The 22,461-nt window shown below is 46.6% G+C and overlaps 1 protein-coding gene across 2 annotated transcripts in view; it reads left to right on the top strand.

The window, feature by feature from the left end:
- LOC111269562 (uncharacterized) overlaps positions 1 to 22,461 on the top strand; it is a 52,865-nt gene that overhangs the window by 15,210 nt on the left and 15,194 nt on the right. For both annotated transcript variants that reach the window (XR_015314648.1, XM_022849243.2), the window contains exon 2: positions 19,253 to 21,274. Coding sequence is in view for 1 of the 2 variants with exons in the window: in XM_022849243.2 (XP_022704978.1) it covers positions 19,253 to 21,274 (2,022 nt within the window). In the remaining variant the exon portion in view is untranslated. The remainder of the gene's footprint in view (positions 1 to 19,252; positions 21,275 to 22,461) is intronic.

Consider the following 22,461-nt stretch of genomic DNA (forward strand, 5'->3'; position numbering starts at 1 on the left):
CGTTCGTTGAAGGTTTAATTAGTCTAGTGGGAACTCTATACTTCGAAAAATATACAGTGATATATACAATTTGTCATTATTAATAAAACAACTTTAGATCAACGAGTCGTACGCCGTTGATTCTGTCTAGCTGAACAAACTTGAAAGTTTAGCAAATGCAATCAATAGTCCCAGCTGTGTAAACTGAGTTAACTTATTCGACAATCTATTACTACAGTATATTAACTTACTTTGCTGCTATCCCACAAGCTAAATAAATCATTGTTCGAATTGGACGGGTTCGCGGTATTACAGCTTCACTTAGACAGGCTCAACATTAAGAAGAACTGATGGGTGCAATTCTGGGTCAACAATGAGGTCCGTATAGTAACAACAATCAAAATCTGTCACCTTCAAGTACTCTACGGAGAACGAGTTGCTCTGCTTCTTCGTGACCCTTTAGGACTATACATGCCACGTCTCTCATCAACAAGACATTTGCAATTTGCGGTTCGAATCCCGCTCGAGCCTTATATGTATTGAATATACGAACGTAGATGACTGGAAAGATCTCATAAAGCCAATGCATTGACGATCATACCACGATACAGGTCGTTCCTTTTACGGATCCCAGTCACTTAGCAAATAATAACGCTCCTAGCCGGCCTTGAATATGGGCGTCTTATTGTTGCTTACGATGCACTTTTGGACGCGCGCGCGGACTTCTTCCCCAGTCGCTACCAGTAAGGAGAACAGAAAGCTAAAATGCAAGCATTGGATAAGTGGAAACACTTCCGTGATCACCCGAACTTGTCCATTTTGTAATCTAAACAGTCTCTCGTCCCGATGACACTGTCACCTCTTGAATCGGCATGGAATTCTTACATCATGCGTCGCTTGGACGCCCTCTCTTCTCCTTATCAAAGTCGTGCGCCATATTTCGTTTTGAGGTGCCTTCACCTGCGCCGAAACGCGTCAGCGCAGAATGTGCAAGCCCACGAAATGGCCTCGGTTTTAATCAGTTGTGAAGCATCGCTCAGGGTCGCAAGGGGTGAGCCGATCGTAGGCCGTCTTCTTTGAGGCCCGCGGTGCAGAATTCAAGAAGTACAGATAAAGGCGAAGGAAATTCTGAATTTGTGATCAAAATGACCTACTTTATTGAGAAGTAAACAGAAAAAGAGATAATAACTCGATTGGTCCAACCCTAGAAGGGTCGGACTCTTCCAAATAGTTCTCTATCAAGCGTCGGCTCATTGTTATGTCAACATCGTTAGGACAGAGATTTGTGCTTTGTTGCAAACAGGTCGCCGCTCCGGCTGAGCGAAACAGCTAAAGCTACACAGATTTACGAGTGCGGCGAACGTTTTCGACCCAGAATTTAGTCCCATCCCGGGAGAAATTTCGACGTGCTAGTAGCGTTTATGATCTAACGGCATAATAGTATTTACATGAGAAATTCTGTAGACGGTCGATTATTTTTATGTTCTTGTATAATTAATTTATTATATGAATGATAACGGTATCGGTCATCGTCGTCGCCAAAAGCCAACTATTATCTAGTTAATTCCATAGCGCTACTCATCACAATATAGGTTACTTTCAGACGAAACGTATTCTGCCGCTAAATAACTATTCCCCTACAGTTTCCCAGTTTAATGTACTAACTCAACGCAATGATCTATATTAGCAAACAATCTGGAACCGCCTCCCCACTTCTTCTCCAACCATTAACAGTGGTAAAATGCACGATCACATATTAAAGCACCCCATCGGCAGCTACGACGCCGCGTATAGCTCAGCCATGTCGCGTCAACCCGTTCGAGCCGAAGGCCGATTCCTCGATCCGGTCGCCGGAGCCGTCTTCGTTGGCGGCTCCAGTCAGCCATTGCTTTTACCTTACTTTACCAGTGTCGCCTTCGCACGACCTATAATACAATAGATGCTAACAGTAGAAGACTGAAACTGTCCACATATTTTTCCGTTCTCTATGGGACTGTCGTAGCTAGTTTTCGTGCGACGCGTTTCTGTCCCTCGCTCCGATTGTTTATAGGTCATTCAGATGTCAAGCAAAGCAACGGTAGCAGCGACGGTTGATGTCCGCGGTCGTGTGATTCGCATAGCCGCTTGGAGCCTACCGGCGTATGTCTGGCATCGTTTTAGGATCATTTAGACATCGCGATCAAGCTATAGACCTATGGCGGATTTGTATATTGCTATCATAGAGACGGTATCGAATAGTGCGCTGTGGAGGTTCCGCTCGACCGAACTACTGTAGTAATAGAGTTAAAACCGGTGGCACTATCCGGAGTGTCGGTAATGGAGATCATATGTTGGATGTGGGATTCTGAGGACACATCAGTAATTTAGGGCCGGGCCGAACGGCAGCCGTCAATGGTGCGAGTGTTATTTGCTCACTGGACGAAGGCTGCCATTGTCAGGCACATTGGAGCGAAGTTCTATTATCTAAGTACATGAAGTTCAGCGGTGAAACAGTTTTGAAATCCGAAGTGCTCTTCTCGCGACCGCCAACAATAGGACGTTCGCTGTACTGGCTTATTTTTTTCGCACACTATTTAATTACATATCACCGACATTAAAGCACAGCAAAACTTCAGTTGTGCTGTTGATTTGAAGAATTCTGCTTTATACGAAGTCCCATCAAATAGCAGGAGATTACGGTTGCTCCGCGTAGGTCTTAGTAGTTCTTCCTACTCCAAAACATCGCAGATCGGCGAATCTCTACACACGTTCCCTAAATACGAAGTTCAATCGGAAAGAAGGGAGAAATCAACAAGATCAAACATCGATCGTCACGAAGATGAAATAGTTATTTAGGAAAAAAGCTCTTGCTAACAGCAACAGTGGCAACTGCTGAGATAGCCACAGCCGGAGGGGATATCTAAATACTACGAGTTTTATGTCTAGAATCACATTCAACGGCTTTTGACAACGTGAAGCAAAGCGTGATTACGCCACGACCGCGTGTTCCTTGGAGGAAATATCTGTTAGCTTGTTATCTAACAAAGTACGGTTTTATCAATAAGGCTGACTTGTCACTAGTCGGCGGCCTACGACTACGAGGATGCCATATTATCTATGCGTCAGGTCGCTATGCTACAGCTGACTGATTGAGTCATCACAATATCGCGCTAGATCATTTGTACGATAGGAGACAACCGCACGTAACGCAGGCCAACGTAGCTTCGGATCTACCGGCCTGCGTTTGAATACGATCGTCAATCGAACGCCCATACAGTTTGGCTTTCGTGCTGTCCAGGAGCTTCAAGCATTTTCAGATGGCTCAAATCGAACTATTGGCCAACTATTAGTTATTTCCAATTTTAATGGTGCTCTTAAGTTTTCTAGTATACCGAGTTCGTCTGCTTCTTGTAAGTCAGAAGCAAGGCTATGCGCGTCTGAGAGCTCGGGCGAAACGAAGTGCATTATAGAGCGTTTGAGTTGATGCGTTTATTAACACGTCGGATGGGTAGTCTGCGCTCATCGCGTCGCCTTCGATCCTCGTCTAATTCGTTGCCGATGTCGTCATCGTCGTGATGCTTTGAATGCCTCTAGGCCCGTTCGTTTACGGATGGCATAGGTCGTCGAAGGGTTTGTAAGGTCATCGATGGGTTTCGAGGGAAGGACAACATGGCTTAACTGCAAGCCTTATCTAACCGGACTTACCTAAAACAAGCTTATCTAAGCATATATCCTATATATACGCAGCGAATTCGGGATAAGTTGGGATACTTCTCTTTTTTTTTGTTATCTGCAAATTCGTCCCACAGGGAGACAGGGGATTTGTATTCGAAATGTTAGCGAAGACCAGCCATCGTCTTCGTGCCGAACAAATTTCCACTAACATAGGTTATCGCTTAAATCCCGCTGGGTAAATCGTGTTCAATAAGTCGTCTATGCATTTCAACACTGCCTGACGATTACGATTCAAAACAGATAACAGATTAGCTATGAACGACTTAGGCGTCGTGCTAAAGCCATGATCAAAACAATTCCAGATACGCGCCAGTTGCAGCTCTTCAAAATGATACAAATCTATAGGTGCTTTCTATTTTTCTACTTGTATGGCCTTGCGTAGATACAAGCACCGCGCAGAATGGTCAACCTCCGTAGGGCGGGCGGGCGATGCTCTTCGGACAACGAAATAGCGGCCCATGCCGCAGCGTTACTCACCGTTACTGAATTACGAAGCTCTGGTGTCGCTAGTAGCCCGAACGAGCGTATGAACCACTAAATGATAATGTGGCGGCGGCCAATAGAAGAATGCCGTCATAATTGACAATTACGGCATCAATAATGTTAACGCATCCGACGTAAACTACGTTTCAGGCAGTCACGGTTGACGATCCGAAAACGCGCGAAGATGCTTAGGCGTACTATTCTATTTACGTAATAGCGTGGCGATAACACTAACAGTAATCACATAATAGTACATAATCTTTTTTTCTTTACGGCCACAAAAGGTGACAGAGCAGAAAGATGAAAAGCCGAATACGCTTAGCACTCGGAGATGTGCTGTAACGTCGGATGTACAATTGCACACCTAACCATGCTGTCGCCGATTCCGCTTAATTCTCAACGGGCGTTGCTTCTGTTACCGGTAGCGCGTCCGTCGCTGCCTTCGAGAGCAGACGCCGCTGGAAATCGTTGTGTTACGGCGCGATATAACAGTCAGACATTTGAGATTCGATCGTCTTTTTACCGCTAGTTGAGTACTGAACACTCGAAATTCTGCTATGGTTGCGAAGGGCTAATAGAGATCAACGCTACCCATAGCACTTGCATTAAGTTGCATTAAGTCACCGGCAGGTAGGGTACAAGTATAGTAAATGGCAAAATACTTTCGATGCCTGACTTTTATGGTACCTGATATTGTTGTTGTGAGGCCATTGATAAAATTCATTCACCTCATCATTCTCGTTTACGATGAGAGAATCCACTCGTAAGGCTGGCTGATTCCTTTTCACGGACTGTGTTTTTTTTCTCTCGCTCTTGTTATTCATTTAATTTCCCCTTATTTTTATAACTTAATTTGACGTCGAAATGCAAAAACTATTAAGGCCATCAAGGAGCGGCGGGTTTTTTTACTGATCGTTATCAGACGACTATTCATTTGCATACTCGTATTACGTAAACATCAATTCCCGATTTAGGCGCACGTTGATGGCACGCCTTTACGAAGGGTCTGTAGCGTATATAGGGTATAGATGCTGTGCACTAGGTTACAGTTCTGCCTTATATTCTTCAAGAGAATGGATCTGCTTGTCATGTCTTAGCTACGGTGGCACTTTATCACGCTTTTCTAATACCTTCTGCAATCTATAACTAATGAATCTGATGAATACACCCTGGCTACTACAGTGTTTCCTATATCGGTATGCAGCCAGGAGGCTTGAACGGCGCAATAAACAAATTCAACCGGTCTGAGTCGTCGACTTTCTGTTTGCGCATCTGGACGCGTTTCGGCGTCAACAATTCTGAGTTAGGGCTGTTGGCGTTTAAGTGGAGCTTAAACAGCTAGAATTCGAAATCTCGTATACATACTGCACAGCTGATATCGAAGAACATGGGTTTGGACTTGAGCAGTCAACATCAGGAATGTGTGCGAGAGAAAATTACGTTAGGCAGGGAAGGAGGTGGGGGATTTGAGTGAGAATCAGGGCTTCAGGACCTCTGCCACAGCCGAAACAGCAGCGGCGGCGGCAGCAGCAGCAGTAGCAAAGATTTTCTGCTCTAGTCCAGTCTGCATGTCTTGAGCCCTAGTGCTAGCACGATCGGTCATTTTGTGCAGGATACAGAATCAGAGCAGCGGTGCAACAGATAAATAGTTGCTTGCTGTTGCATTCAGTGCCGAAGTAAAACTATAGATGCGAAGGCGTGACTGGCTACCTTGCAGGAACTTGCATACTTGCAGCAGGATTGTGATGCTACGGCACATGCTGTTTGCTGTGGGCTTTACCGAGTTTATCTCAACATAGTTGGAACTTCACCGTCGCTCAATGACGAATCAGAAGGTAGAAGGTGGGATAGAACGACAGCACGACATGACATTTGCCGTAGTTCGAGGCAGTCAAATTGATGACACGGGCATATATGTGTAACGACCACATGGCGTGACCTGCGATACCCTGAAAAGTTTTACCCAGATGCTTGGGCCATAAGCGGCAAATCGTTAGGAGTGCTGGAATAGCTATAGTGACAGCGTATCCGCAAATGGCCTTTGGCTAAAAGGCTTTTTTAAGACAAGATTATAGCTAGCCTCTAACTAAAGAACGATTTAGATTAAGTAGTAGGTATTATTTTCGCAAGCTGTAGGTTGTTAACCGTAGGCCCGAAAACGCGGCGAAATGGCAGGAATCACCACCCGATGGGACGAGAATATATAAGTTACAGCATCAGTATAACAGCCAAAGGTATCCACACTCCGAGAAGATTTTTCCCATCTAATTGCTCCATATTTGAAAAACGTTTATAAAATATTACAAAATCCAAGCCGAAATTTGCCTGGCGATTTCAACCAGCTACGATTATTTGCTTTTCAGCCGGTGTAAATTACAGGCACATTACCGTGTTATGGTATCAACGTTCGAGAACCCGCACTGAGTTCCTGTAACCAATGTAACCTGTGTGCTGTACTGTTATAGTTGTCTTTGGTCTTCGTCATGTTTGTGCTGTCACTGCTTAAGCTGAGTAAAACCGGGTCGCACAGGTGCATCGCCTTGAGTTTCTCGTTCTCTATTTGTCCGAGATCAGCGAATTGGTTCTTTGCCTGAGTCGGAGTTGAGAGTTCGGTCGTCTCTTTTTGCCCCATTATTCTGCCCATGTGGCCGATCACCACCGCCCTCAAGCAATTGTCCTTAAGCCTTGAGACGGAGCTCGACTATAACTATCATTGCGTCTTTGCTAGTGTTGCGGCTTCTCCTCATAGATGATCTGCGTATTCTGCAACCACAAATCGCTCGTGTCTTCTCATTCCCCCCCAGAGTGCGAGCAAATTTCTGCATTTCTGTGCAATTGAAGTTCTGCTCACACATCTGCAATGTCACCTGCAGATGCGCGTCACCAATCCCAAACTTGAATGGCTGCATCTCTTCTTTCGAGTAGGCATCGCTAAGTTCCAGTAGTCGCTCTCAGGCTCGGAGGAGAATCGGCAGGCAGTCTCGTGTTAGTAAATGGGTGGAGGACCATTTGGTCCACCACATACCCGAAGGATCTGCACAGAGACTGAAGTTGAAGGCAACGAAGTGTAGAGCGAAGACACTTTGCTCCTCTGTCTTTTCATATCGACAAAATCACTCATCTGCTTGCATTTAATTTAGGGACGAGATACGAACGTCGTCAAATGTCATTTTACAGCTAAACTGAATCCCGTTAAGGACGATAGCCAGAGACAGATCGAGGCTTCAGGGCAGGTGGCAAACACGAAGCTGGAGAAGCTGGGTCGAGCAAGGGTTAGCGGGAGTAACGCGGTTGAGTGCGACGAAAAGCTCAGGGGGAGTCGGGCATGACTCCTCGGAGATGGCTGCGGCATGGAATAGGCTCATATAGTTACTGTATGCAGTAGGACCAGCGCAGGCAACCTTATTCTGGCGTAGGACCTGCGTTGGGTGCGCAACGGCTCGTATGCGGTGGAATGCATCATTTATTTTGTGGGTCGTGGTCGTTTCATTGCTTCAGACCAGATCTGAATCACTCAGACAAGGTTAGGGGTTGTGTGATTCGAGACCTGGACTTAGACTTGGATGTTGCTGGTCAAGCACGAACTTCGTCAAACCACTCGGCCGTGCACCTGACCTCACAGAAAGTAAAAAGCATCTTCACGATCTCGGATGGTTCAAGTTTCTCGAGCTGATTTAGCTCTGCCCATGGGTATATGTAAGAGGTGAAGGACAAGCAATCTAAGGACGATTGCAGATCGCCGGCCTCTGTAGGCGGCTATCTCGGAATGCTTCCTGTACACCCGCCCCGTAACGCACTGCGCGAAGATGAAGTTTGCTGATGATATAGCAGAACATCTTCGATCATTCAGTTTAAAGATATGAAAATAGAGGTAACAGCACACACAGACAACAAAAACGAGAGTGAGTTGAAGTTTTACATGATGCAAATGAGTTGCTTTGTAACCTGTGTTTAAAAAGCACCTTTAAGCCAATATCAAGTCGGCTTGTCGATATGAAATAGTAATGAAATCGACTAAACATATGGTATACGTGACGCAAGCATTTTAGGTTTAAGCCAACTAGTCATGTTAATGTAGGGATCTACGTTAGCCTGGCTAGTAGTTATCAAGCATGGGCTCAAACTGAATTTACGTGAAAGTGAACGTCTTACTGTAAAACGTGTTACAGGGTCACAATTTGAACTTTTAATTTACCAAGATTGCTCTACAGCGTACTTGTTATCGTTGTTTGCGCTAAACATATCGTGATCAGGCTTTGTCTCTCCCGTCCCATATCGCCCTTTGCTAATACGATACATAACAATTCTATCTGACCTATTTGAGGCGGCGATCTAGTCTGGAAAATGTGGGCTCACCTGTGATAACTGTTGTTTCCATCTTGATTTAGCCTTGGAAACTGCACCCACGGAAAAGGACCGCTGCTGCTACCACTACCGCCACCAATAAGTCTGTCGCTATTTTCGAGTATGTGAAACTGCGGAACGCCGTCAGGACCCTAAGAGCCTACGACGACTCCGAGCGACTCGCGCAAAAATTCTATGTTGTACATTATTATGATTATTGTTATCGCTATTGCTGTTATTAAAACTATTAGACCTTTGTTCTAGTACCTCATAGCGGTATTCTAGATCATCTACACCTGTAACGACCGCTGGAGAGCCGGGTTGGCCAAGGCGTTGTCCATCATCGCCGGTTATTCACAGAATTCGGTGGCAAAGCAACGAATTGACGTGAGGACACGAGCGAGACATAGCCAAAGGGAGATCACACTAGGGAGCAGTACCATGGCGTCACCAGCATATAGATGAGACAGGCGCATATTGAATTTAATAAGCAATAGCAACTGCATCGGGACAAATTTGATGAGTCGTGCCCCGTTATTATTACTATTCCCTATTGCTGTTCTGATACCGTTATGCTCTGCCTGGCGTTCAGCAGTCATCAGCGTTTATTTCGGCCAATCATACTGGGCAATAGTTGAACTGGCGACTTGCAACGGTGTCCACGGCCACTGGCGGCTGTTGTGGCCTATGGCAATGACATGCATCGCGTCGGTGACGTTTCCAACCTCTTCTATGACTGTTGATACGGCAGCGGCAGTGGAGGCACCGTTATAGCATGGCGCATCTATCCTTCCCGTCCGCCAGGGATGAATACTACTGTTAAATTATTCGGCATTAGTATTGTGAGAGTTCTTCCGTCGACGGCCACTTCTAGATCCGGCAGCACGTTCTTTCTCTGGTCATACGGTCGTGAGTCGATTCAGCGCCATGAGAAAGACGGCGTGCTATGGCATGACGCAGAGTGCGAGCATCATTAGAGAACCACCAGCCATTACTGAGCAACGGAAACTGCCTGGTGTTCCAATGACGTTCGCGCCTCTCTTCCCACACGCGCCCCTTTGTTTTCTATATTGCCATGAGTGCACGACCGAGTTCCTCGCCGTCGTCGTCTGAGCTGACGTGCTTCAGTACCTAAAGCTTACCGGTAGTTAGACCTAAAGAGCAGGTGGTCCTTATATTTAGAATACAGGTATAAATACGCCAAGGTAGAAAAAACGCATGTTTGTTTTGTCACATTTTTATGTGTGTTTGGAATTATTTGTGAATCCTATGTTTCCTCTGCGCAAGTGAAACAGCCAACTGTTCCTATTAGACTCGCTCTTGGAGTGCACTGATGTAGACCGAACTGATTAGATTAAACGCGTCGCTGTCCTGCGCTCCTTAGCGTTGGTGCCGTCACATCATGAAAAGTTCTCGTCATTGGAGCGCTGTTTGCCCGCCAGTTCAGCACAGCCCGCGTTCCTGCTCCTTGGTTCATGAATCCATGGGTCACGAAGCTTTTATGTTCAGATGGTCCCACAGCAGCATAATGGCGGCTCGCTCTTTCTGTCGCTTGTTTGCAACGGATGGAACGCCGGCGGCCGCGGCAACGATGGCATGTTACGCCAGGGCGACGCTGCAATACTTTACGGCGTCAGCCGTGTTGGCTGCGGCCGCGGCCGTCGTCTCCAGATCATACTGTACCCCTGCTGCAGACCTGGCTGCAGGAGCTATAGAAAATGTAACGGCAAATTGTGCGTGTGCACGACTATCCCACCTTCATATACGACTTGACTGGTCTGAGTAGCAACGCTGTGTGTGTTCGCACGGCGCTTAGGAGAGATTCTATCCACCCCTCTTTGCGTGTGTGTAACCGTTGAGTGTCGTTCATGTGTTTGAATGTGCCTAACTCCTAGAGATTCTACACGGGAACGACTAGTGAACAGCAGGTGACTCGCCTTTACGTCTCTATCTGATCAGATACGTCAACCAACGACGCTAACGTCGGAGTGCGGGCAGGCGGTAACTGGGCGGCGGCCGAGGCAGGCGAGGCTGCCGGAAATTGCGTTAAAGATAGTTTTTCAAACGATTTCTGTCTTTAACAAGCCGAGTTGCTTGCTAGACGTGGAGTTTGCTATCTGAGTAGAGTAAATTGCAGCGGTCGTAAATATACGGACATGCAAAAGGTGAATTTATGAGTAGCTAGTTTTTTTTGTCTGACACGTTACAACATTGTTAGCCCTACTTAATAGAGAAGGGTCTAATCGTCCAACGACACAAAGTAGCATTTCCGGTACTCTCGACATTTGCTTGAGCGGTCTAGCGGTGGGTCTTACTAGAGGGCTCCTATTCAGTTTTAGCTCGAATAAATTTGGTCCTATCAAATCGTATTTTCAAACAGCTCATCTAGAAAAAATCGCCCAGAGAGTAAAGACAAAGGACAAAGACCTGGTAAGTGGACGATGCTTATATGTCATCCCTGGCGGTCTGTGCAGCTTCTTTTTGGGTCGATTACTTCTATACGTTTTGCTTCATTGTTTTTGTTTGTATTTTCGGACACCTGTAACAATCGTGATTCGTCCCTGAAGGTTGAGTGCTGTATAACTGTTCGCTACTACTACTACTACTTTTACCATATTGTCCTAGTTATTATACTAGATATTATATTGAATATCAATAAGATTTGCTGAGCAGTACCTGAACATTTAGTAGTGCGAAAATTTTTAGCTGTCAGTTAACTTGGACCAGCTTGTTTCTACCAGACCTAGCCATACTGCTCATTGGCCTTGCCCTTTAGTAATTTGTGTATACGTAACTGTTTATTTGCTGTCGCTGTCTCCTGTGTTAAATGCCCATACGTATAAACACTGTGTGAAGATTTGTTCCAATGAGATTTCATAAAATGCGAACAAAACCCGATATTTGATGTAGCCATTACTGCCATAAACAAATTGCCCTCTGGTCGTCGTCACAGCTTTGCCTTATGACACCATGGACTCTGTGTACATGTGTGCAGCCCTTTCTACGGGCTAGCATTATAGTTAAAATGTAGTAATCGTAATAATCTCAGCATTCCTCTCGCTGTAAAAGGTTTCTTTTCCCTAACTGATTGGCTATCAGATCATAGCTTTGGGCCGGACTAAATGGGCACAGAATCAATGGGCCCCTTCCGCACCGCCCTATGGCCTTGACGCCAACAGGCCCCAATCGAACGATACACGGTGATCTCCTTCTTTCAGTCTAGCTTACTCTTAGTGTACTAATCAACAGTTTCCCGCCACTATTATAACTGTTGCTGGCTGACACACATATCCTATAGGTAGGCTAGTCTAACTTAACCAACGCAAACTCAAAAAAGCAATCCTCATATATAATAATATATTTATACGTCTGCTACGATTGGACGCGGTTACCGCAAACCGTTCAGTCACCCCTCCCCCGTTTTCACAGCTTAGTAGCCCTTGAAATTATCTGGCGCAGTTTTTTCATTCTGCAAAATTGCCGCCATCTTTCTTTCTCTTCAATTTCCGTAATCGCTGCAGATTCAGACAAACTTACTGCACGACAGCAGAGTCAGCTCAGTACGACGGTAACGGAGGCTGTAACCCGTGCCGCTTTCAACATTAGCCGTGTCGTCAAACCTCGCATGCTGTAACATATACGGCCGCACGCATGGGTTTGCCGTACTATACTGTGAGTGTGTTTTTATGTTCTTTCGCCATATGACCGTACAGCGACCATAATCGAGCCTGGGGATCGCAAGAGGATATGGGGGAAGTCGGCAGCAGAGCCAAAGGCCGTGACGCTGGCAGCCCGTAGAAAAATTGCAGAAAACCTACATAAGATTGAGGCAGCCTGAAGGAGACAGCCGAGTTGTTTGCTGCTGCTTAAGAAGAACAGACCAGCCGTCGATGACGCGGCCCGAAGGCACGGAACGATTGAAAGAGTTGCGCAACACTCCCAACCATGAACCTTAGCGAAAGAGAGAGTAGCTAGACGCGATATAAAGACAATACAGATACGGGATAGGAGCGTGAAGGACCCCAACGGGCAGAAGAACGACAGCAGCAGCCTGAAGATGACGTCGGCTAATTCGTCAGTGCATCCATCCACTAACTACTGACTAGCTATTTACTAACGTCAACGATCTTGAAGAACGAGGAGGATGCGACGCGATCTGGAGGGCATAAGACGCTCACGGTCAAACTCCACGCCACTGTACTCTTTTTGGACAGGTATATATATATACCTGTCTAACAAGTAAATATATATATAATTAGTAGAGCAAATCTTTTGACAGTCCGAGAAAAGCTATTTCCTTACTATTGATCTCTCGAATTTCCTTTTTACTGCATTCCACTCTCCTGTTACTTTGAGAAATATGAAATAAAAATTCTCAAAGTGTCAAGTGACTTTAGCCTCACCCTGCGCATACGTACGGATGGAGGTCGTATGTTTTCATGTTTACGTTTTGCGCAAGATGCTCTATCGCTATTAAGACTCAGACGCCATTGATCGATGGGGTTTCAGGAAGCGTCTTCAGAGCGGGTAGAATCTGCCAACAAACAGATTCACAGTTGTTCCGTACCCTTCTCGATCTATGAGATCTTGTTTAGGCTAATCGAATAAAACGTGTGACCGCATTCGAGTATTTCACTCATTGTCGCCGTCGTAATTGCCTTCATCTTGGCTGGGCTTCGACAGTTGCTCTAGGATGGTAAAGCAGGTGCTTTCGCTACTGATGCCATTGCCCCTGACGCTAATGCTGGGACTGTTAGCAAGCTGCTGCTACTGCTGCTGCTGCTAGTCTTAAGTGCTCATCTGAGACTTGCTCGTTGATGCTGATTCATCTATTGATCGAGTCGTCGCCGTAATCAAAAGACGTGTGAGTGAATATAATACGTGTTTCATGTTTTACATATGGTGCTGCTGTCTTAGTTTGGCTTTGCTTCAAATGCCTACAACTTTTTCCAGCGCGACACAAACCGTGTCTCTTACGCACGTTTACAGTGAGGATAGCAAGCGGGTTTTAACTAAATCGAAAACCCATTTCTGGGCCACGCAGAGCCGTTACCGTGTACTGTGGCGTCACCAGCCTTCACCGAATATGCTGAGTATCTTGCATGGCGCTAGTTAAATCGCCAAAAGACCGAAGGCCGGGGCGAAGACGTCGTCAACTTCGTCGATGCGTCTGTCCTGCTAGCGTTGCTGGATGACGGCAACAACGATTTTAGCGAAACTCTCGCAGCATTTGGTTCTTGGACTTCTGTCTTTCACCTCGTGCTTCTGGTCGATTTAGGTCCGCCCCGTTCGACATGTGTAGACCCAAGTCCAAACCCCTGAACTCACTATATGTACGAAATCTACATGGTTTGGATAAGTTATGTATGGAATAGCTCTATCGTATCGTTGACGACTCGGTATTTCTTTAGCATCATCGTCAACATCATCACTACCATTATCACTGGCGTCAGAGCGTTTTTAACATTACGAAAATCGACATCGAGAAAGTTCGCGTTGGCTGAATAGAGTTGACGGCAATACTGGCAAACGCTTTCAGGCCCAGGATCATCTACGATCCGCAGGAAACACGATGGAATCAGCACTAACTCAGATAATCAGTCAAAACCAGATAGACCAAAAGAAAGCAATCGACAAGAGGACTATACAGGAACGATAATTTCAGGCTAGTCATTTTTATGTATTGGCTGAAGGAAACAAGACCGCATAGCACAGAACAAGCTAGCATAACTCATAATAGACGATAAGAAGTACGAGCTGGTGCTCGCAAGAACCTTAACTCTAACTCAGCTTACCATGGCATTTACTCGTCTGGATCTGTGTGTATTGAATACAATTCAATAGGTGGTTGAGCTTTAGGGCTAAACTAATGGCAGAATTATTTGCTGTCTGATGTAATGTACATATGTAAGGTACCGTAGAAGATCTAATATTTGGGCGCTGTACTAGAGATTTCAGTCGTGTACTAGGAAAAAGATGAAATGCCCTCTACATGGTATCGAGCTTAACGATGTTTCGACGGTGGGCTAACTTAGATCCATTTGGCCTTATAGAATCCATTGCTTGATGCCCACTTAGTAGCTGAAACAGCCCAAGCAGCCAGATACAGCGGAAAAACTGCCCCCCAGCATTCATACATTGTTTGTATACAGTCCCAGCCAGATGATAAGAGCAGTAGCATCAACGGAAACGAGCAATTAGGAATGAATGGACCTAGCCTCGCTCGATGCTTATTTGCTTTTTTCGTTTCTGATTGAGTTGTTTTAAGCAGACTTCCTTAGCGAAGATACGTTCCCCCACCCCCCACTCTTCAAATCACTCCTCTTCATCCCCAATCTAACCTGTCAAACGCCGTTGCGAACAGTGACATACAAATTCTCACAACAGCACTAGCAGTTGTACCCGTAACAGCATCAACAATTTCAAAGGATTTGTCGTGCCATGTTGTTGCCGCACCTACATCCAAACACACAGAGCCAATATCGAGCAAATGCTATTGCACGGATGTACATAGCCTCCCATTAGCCTAATTGTTTATTTTAATGTAGAACTTCTCTCAGGAATTTTGCGAATGAACTCATTGAAAAATCGACGGGTGGAAAGAGCGTTCGCTCTTTCGACGGTTGCACGCCGCTCGTACGCCAGAACCGCGTGGTCTTGGAGCAGTTCTAATGGTGGCGGCGGCGGCGAGTCGAATTGAAAAAGGGCAACAAAGTTCACCATATGCAGCAGCAGCGACGGCTTTCACCATCTGAAAGCTGTGGGCATACGGATATTGGTAACGCTCCTGGTATTCCCGACCTCTGAGCTTTTCGATGATGGCGTAGTCGGTCGCAGCAGAAGTTGGAAATCGATCAGTGTCGTAGCGTTCCGCAGCATCTTCTCTAGCTGCTGAAGATCCTCGCAGTTGTTGTAGCTGTGACTACCGCTGCTGCTACTGCAGTTGCGACGTCTCCGTTTAGTAATCGTTAGATTGGATTGCCCTACATGTTCGCTGATAGACGTTGTCTATGTTCAGCGAATTGCTCGTAGGAGAGTTTTAAAAGATACGCATGCTAATAGAAGAAAAATAGGCAAAAGAAGAAGCACTAGCGAAAGGAAGAAAGGTTTTTTTAAAACAACTTCTGAACTTCATTAACGTGGCCACGATTGGACCGGTTTAGACAGCGTTGCGTTGCTGTTGCGCGACCATCACCGCCACTGCATCCGTCTTGGTCGTCACCGGCCTTGAAATATAGGAACTTCGTTGTCCTTCCTTCTCGTCCTCGTCGTCCCCACCGGTGAACCTATACTGTGCCAGGAGCAGCAAAGCAACCAGACAGGCAGGAGTTGACCAGGCGGCGCTCTAAGTCGGCGTCGAACTACCATCAAATCAGTAGCTACCGTCAACGATCGATCGTTGAATACGAACGAATGCGGCATCCTCCAGCAGCAATAGTGACAGCAGTGGCAGCAGCCGCGTCAGTAACAGCTTTTCTGCAGCTTTTCAGGCTGCTTCTTGCCGGCTTTTCGGTCGTTTTGCCCGTCGCCCTCGCCAATAGACTGCCGTAAGCCTGCCGAAACAGCATCTATAGGCAAGCAACTATAAACATATGAACCCATGCTTCCGTATATCTATATACGTTCCGATGCATATTTTTTACTTCTATGGTATATAGTGCACAGATGTTGTGCGCTGTACGTAGGCTGTATAGCCGGGCTATCGCGAATCGTTGCCGCCTGTTGGTCTACCTGCAGGCCAACAGGCCGATCGGTCGGCCTATTCACCGCGTCCCTACCTTCTGGTCGTACGCGTGATATCTAGGCTTGTTGCTTGATGCTCTTTCTAGCTGTTTCTGTTGTTCTGACTGCTCTCGCCGCTGTAGTTCTCGGGGCAGTTGATATCCATCCGCGCAAGCGTTTTCAACCAACGGGTGTGTGGTGTTCGAGTGACGTTGCTAGAGCGGCCGCGACTGCTGCCGGTCCTTCTACCGATTTGACCTATCGCGATGCGCGGATGACGTCCACGAAGAGCAAAGGGCTAAGTAGGTACTCAGGGCTACGCAGCTGTGTACTATAGTATAGTGGAATGGTTGCTGATTCGGTGCTGCTGGACGCTGGCCGGGGTTCTGGTCAGGGACTACGAAGCGGACGGCCGTAATGGTGACACCGGGTCCTACAAGAGATGCCGATTCCTCCTCGCGGCGACTATCGTCATCAATATGTATTTCTTGTAGTCAATGTATGTAATACGGGAAGACAATCGAATGTAAGATCTATGACTATGGAGGACAAGACACAGTTTGCGGCAGGACTAGTCGTACCCGATACCTAACTGAGTCCGCAATCTTCCTGGAACAGATTCAGTTTGCTGGTAGATAGTTGGCTACGATGAAAATCGTGGGGTGAAAACAACGAGCGAGAAAGAAAACAGGGCAATACGATCCACTATAGAATGCTATTGAAGAAAGGAGGGCTAAATCGGAGTGGCACGGCAATAAGAGAATCGCGGTCCCGCCAGAGTCGCCTGCCGCAGTTCTCACCTTAGCCAGCGCCTGAAATCAGTTCGAAATATAGAGGGGCAAAAGAAAGATGGCTTCCCCAATGGTGAACGCAAAAATTGCGACAGTGGGAAACATAGTTGGTGTTTAGCGATCAATAAAAGGAGACAATTGAGGTCGCTCAAAAGCATCAACTTTAGAAGCAGTTCCTGATCGACAACCTAGCTATCGCAAGAAATGTCAGTTTTCCCTGTCTTTTATTCTTTACATTTCAGTTACGCGCTGAGTGTCATAACCTTAGCGAGACTGCGAGCTGATAAAAAAAAAAGGTTTCTAGATTTCCGAGGCGTAGATTTCGGCAAATCATTGGTTAACAATGCATTTTGCTACGTAAGAAAGAGGAAAAGCTGTTTTCCTTTTTGAGAAAAATTCCTGCTGGTGTATGCTTGCTAACGACGTTGCCTTGGCACGTCTATGAACCCTGATGGCATGAAGGCGGTTGATGCTCTGGCTGATACTGTCGTTATTCGAAAAGACTAGAGCGCCCAGAGATTCGAGGCATAGCTGTACAAAAGGGCCAGTATTGTAAATGATTGTCTAATCCATTATATATAACATTGATCCATTTTACACTACGTATTTCTATATACTTTTACATATACACTGTCCTTTAGAAATTTGTCATCCTGTACTCTGTACGTCACAGCAACCGCTCGCTAACAAACACACAACAATCTTTTGAGCTGTACACGTTCAACAGAGTTGACAAGTCATGCTGATTTATTATACAATGCACATCGTTAATAGCATACTAACTTCTGCAGCAGTAGCACCACTAGAAACGACGGCCAAATTATAAACCTCTGAATTTAGGCGAACTTTACTCCGCTTTGTAATGGTATTAGATCAAATCGGATGCAGTAGGTAGATGCCACCACGCCAATTCGATCGGTGCCGCAAATATCCAAGGTAGTACCACAGAAATATTGTGTGGGTACGCAACGAAGATTATCGATAGTTAGGTGATGCGATCTGTTCAGCTGTGACGTTTGTGTTGTTTCTGTGAGTGGCAAAGGGACGTCGTTCAATGTGAGAGTGGCATGAAGATTTACGATAGCACCGTTCACCAGCTAAAGGGGCAAACGCTATATTGTACTAGTAACATAAGTGATCACAAACGCAGTAGACGATACATTAGTGGTTGGAGAGGGAAGCTCCTATGAAAGTTGTTTGTTGTGCCAAAGTCCACATAGCGACGGACACACACAAAAATATACACACATACACACACACACACACACACACACACACACGCATGCACGAAATAAGGCTCTTCGTATGATAGTGACGTGGGACTTCGAGTATAACGTTGATTAACGTTACACTCAAAGTATATTGGTATAAGTCTATGAGCGTGAGCCTTATGGTAGGTTTGGTAGCATTTTGTCAGACCACAAGATGTGTGAACGTGAAGCACTGAACACTCGTTATCACCTCGCCAATCATTTAGTGCATGTTTTTTTAGCTGGCAAACTATACGCAGTTTCTGCAAAATACGTTTAAAGTCAATGAAGGGAATGGTCTCGCCTGGAACCACCAGCAATTAGCGACGGTTGCAGGATCTAATATAGCCCTGGACTGGATTTAGGAGTGCGTAACTGCTAGTTATGTCAAATCACCATAGGTGGCATTTTCGGCGCCAAAACTACAAGGGGAAACTCCCCGCATACAAAATTCTCGCGTCAAACAAGAACAAGGAGAGTGTGGACACCCTAAAGTGTCATAGGATTTGAAACGCTAAACAGCAGCAATAGCAGATGCAGTGAGATAGCTTTTCTCTAGCTAAGCTTTAACAACTAAAGGAATTACCTCGTCGGGAAAAGTTAGAGAATTTGTTGAAAGAAGTAGCAAAATGCAATCGCTCATTTTTTTGTAGACCACTAATCTGTTAGCCGACACATAGATTTACCGGCATTGGCCACTAATTGTGTCTCCTTTCGTTCAGCATTCACCGAGCGGTTAATGTCCTTTCAGTTGTCCCTTCTGGAACAGGTCCATCTATCGCTATATTACACTGATTCACAGACCTGTCGGGGTAACGGGCTTGATACGAGCAATTTGGAGGGAGTAAGTGTAGGTCGTGTACTAATTGTTAGCCAATCGGATTTTTTTCCGCTCTACCATACAATCTGAAAGACAGCGTTCATGATGCAAGATGCTTATTTTTTTAAATTTTTTTGGCCTTCTTCCAGATGGAAGCTACAGCCGCCATGCGTGTTTGCTGCCCTTCGCCACCTCCTGAAACGTCAGCATTTACTTCATCAACTTCATCGCCTTTATCCAATGACACTGATGGCAATTCTACTACCACTAACAATTCTATTTTAATTTCCCCTAGCACATCTTACCCCGGAAAAACGCATACGCCACAATTAACGCCCAGTTTGGCCGCTGACAGCGACAGAGGGCCACTGTTGCTTTCCACGCGGCCCCGCCTGCATTCGCTACCTGTTCGTCTGCAATACTCTATCGACACCCCTGCAAATTCGTTACCCTCAACGCGTCGGGCTAGCGACTGGCTCTCAGACGTAACCGCCGAGAATGCCCAGTGGCTGAACCAGGTTGCCAACGATTTCGGAAATACGTGCAACGCCAGTAGCAGTAGCAGTAGCAGCATCGTAGACAAACAAGGGTTACTTTGCCCTCCCCCATCATCAAGCTTGACAGAGGAGGGGGCAGACTCGCCCCTGGGCAAGCGTCCCTCGGCGTTACAGGCTGCTGTTGCCGGAGGCAACAACTCCGCTAGCGATCCGGCATTAGCATCCTTTGTAGCAGCAGCAGGATCTGTCGCACTACCTAAGCGGCAGCAGGCGTCCGTGACTATCGCCATAGTCGACGACGACAACAGAGATTTTGAAGGCGACGACAAGAACAGCACCAATAAGAACTACTGTGAAGCTTTTTGGAGAAACGCTGGCACTCCGCCCCCAGAGCAACTCCAGCAGCAGCACGGCACCGGCAGTCACAGCAAAGAGAGCAACAGTTCCGTGCAGCAGCAGCAGCAGCAGCAGCATCCTCTCAACACGCAGAACTACCACATCCATCCGAGCGACGGCAACCAGCAGCGGCCACAGCAAGACCAGCCGCTACAGCAGCGCCCTCATCCAGAGCTCCAGCAGCAGCAACAGGACCGCCACTTGTCGACGGGTCTGAGACGGCTATCTTCGCACAAGTCGGCCGACTACCCAACGGAGCAGACGTCAGCGGTCCTCTCCGAGAGCGCCGTGCAGGCCACCCACACACAACAGCGGCAGCAGCACCAGAACCACCACCGCCGCCACCATCACGAGCTCCGCCATTCGCTATCGGAGGAGCAAGCTAGATCAGGCAGTGTCAGTTTCGCTCCGACACCGGGGTCGCGCCATCTGAATAGCGGTGCGGCCGGTGGTGTTGCCACCATTGTGGGTAGCCGTTATACTGTCAGGCGAAGTAGCAGCGGTGCTGTGTTGTTAAATAGAGAAAACCTTCAGTCAGGAGTAGGTCAGCAGCGCAGCCAGTCGCTGAACCTCGGAGGAATTGCGGTCGCCGACAATAGTTACGGTGAAGAACAACAGCAGCAGCAGCAGCAGCAGCAGCAGCAAGCAGTGAACCCTGTTCAAACGCAGGTTCATCATAGTCAACAACAGCAAAACGGCTACCGTTCGACGTTCAAACCAGAGTGGACTCTGAAGTGGCCGTATATAGTGCGCTCAGCCAGCGGAGACCCACATGTGTTCTTTTGTGAGATTTGCAAGAAAACAGTGTCGTGCGCTCACCAGGGTCTGAGAGACGTCACCCGTCATTTGGAATCCAGTGGTCACCACACGATGAACTTCAAGATCAGTTTGCCCACGATGGCGACAGAGCATCCAGATTTGCTTACAGCGAGCTTGAGTCTTCAGGCGCTGCGCGATAGCGGGGAGCTCTCCGTAGTGACGACACCACCCCATGAGCACGACAGCGATGATCAGAAATCGGACGTGGCCTCGATGGGACCCCCGGCCTCGCCTCCGCCTGTTGCACATGCGCCTCTTCAAGCGACGCAGGCGATTGCCGCTGCAAATGGCAGACTTAACCCGGCCCTCAAAGACGTACAGTGCCCCATTTGCCTGAAGGTGTTCTCGCGCAAGTTCTCTTTAGAGATGCACTACCTCATCCATCAGAACCTTAAACCTTATACATGCCAACACTGTGGACGCAGCTTTCGACAGAAAGGAACCCTGATGAGACACAAGGTAGGTGAAATCTCTGATATCGACTATGATACAAAGGTCGAACTAGTGGGAAAAGAGTGTGAAGCAGGTATCCAGTGAGGGTTTTGGGCGAAGGGACGACAGGGTAGCTTCTAGCAGGCAACGAGGATTTTTAGGTCTTTGTTCTTGGAAAATAGACTAGTTTTCGGGTTCTGGGCGTTGGGATAATTCGTTTCGGGATACTTCAGTCGACTTTCAAAGATTCTTTTAAATAATGCTACATTGGCGCTACATTGGAGAGGAGCCATCGCAGAAGAACTCGCGCAATAAGTTAATTGAAAAGAGACGATCTTTCGGCGATACGAATGATGCGTTTTTATGGTCTTGTTTCTGGCGACTTCCCATCGTACTCGTTTACCACAAGGGATGTGACCTTCGGATAGTTGATTTGCTGCACTTGAGCCGAACTTCAGTTTGCAAGCGTTTCCTTCCTCAAAGAGATCTGAACAACTGATTTTTTAAGTGAGTAGTTGTTCTAATACAGCTTCTATCAACAGCTTCTATCGTCAAGAAGCGTAACGTGATGCGGAAACAGTTTACTTCTGCACCTTCCGTGTCCGAGATTAAACTTTATCCATTATCTTAAAGCGAACTCCTTGTCTTTGAACCTATCTCTGAAATCTTGAATCGCCAGTTGATCAGAGCTCATATCCAGTCGACGTACTATCTGTTTAGCAGCGCTCGTTTATGCCAGATAATTACGTTCGTTCAATGCGTTACAACGATACAAATGACCTCTGAATGAAAAGTCTAATTGAAGCTGTGGGCCCTCAAACTGACCACCCTGTATCCGACGTGTCCACAGAGGCCGATTTCTCATTGCGGAAGCATCGCTAATGAACCATTCGCGTACTATACAAACATAACTCTGTGCGATAAAAATTTCGATAAATTGTTTTCTGTATCCATCGTTGAAAGTCGTATGCCAAGATGTCATGTCTACTGTCCGGCGTGCGCACCTATCTTAAGCATGTGCCCTTAATAAGATTTGACAGCGTTCGTAATTGCTTTCACTAGACTTTCTAGCAACAGTTACCAGATCGCGCAACCTTTTACGGATAGATACATTTCTATGGTGAGAGCAATGCTTTACTGTATCTCCGGTGTAGCAAAGAATACGCTTCATAACAAGCCTATTATCCCCTCATGTACCTTTTCGTCTGAGCGCT

The sequence above is a fragment of the Varroa jacobsoni genome, unplaced genomic scaffold (genome assembly GCF_002532875.2).
Source record: "Varroa jacobsoni isolate VJ856 unplaced genomic scaffold, vjacob_1.0 scaffold_1398, whole genome shotgun sequence".
In the NCBI taxonomy this organism is placed as follows: domain Eukaryota; kingdom Metazoa; phylum Arthropoda; class Arachnida; order Mesostigmata; family Varroidae; genus Varroa; species Varroa jacobsoni.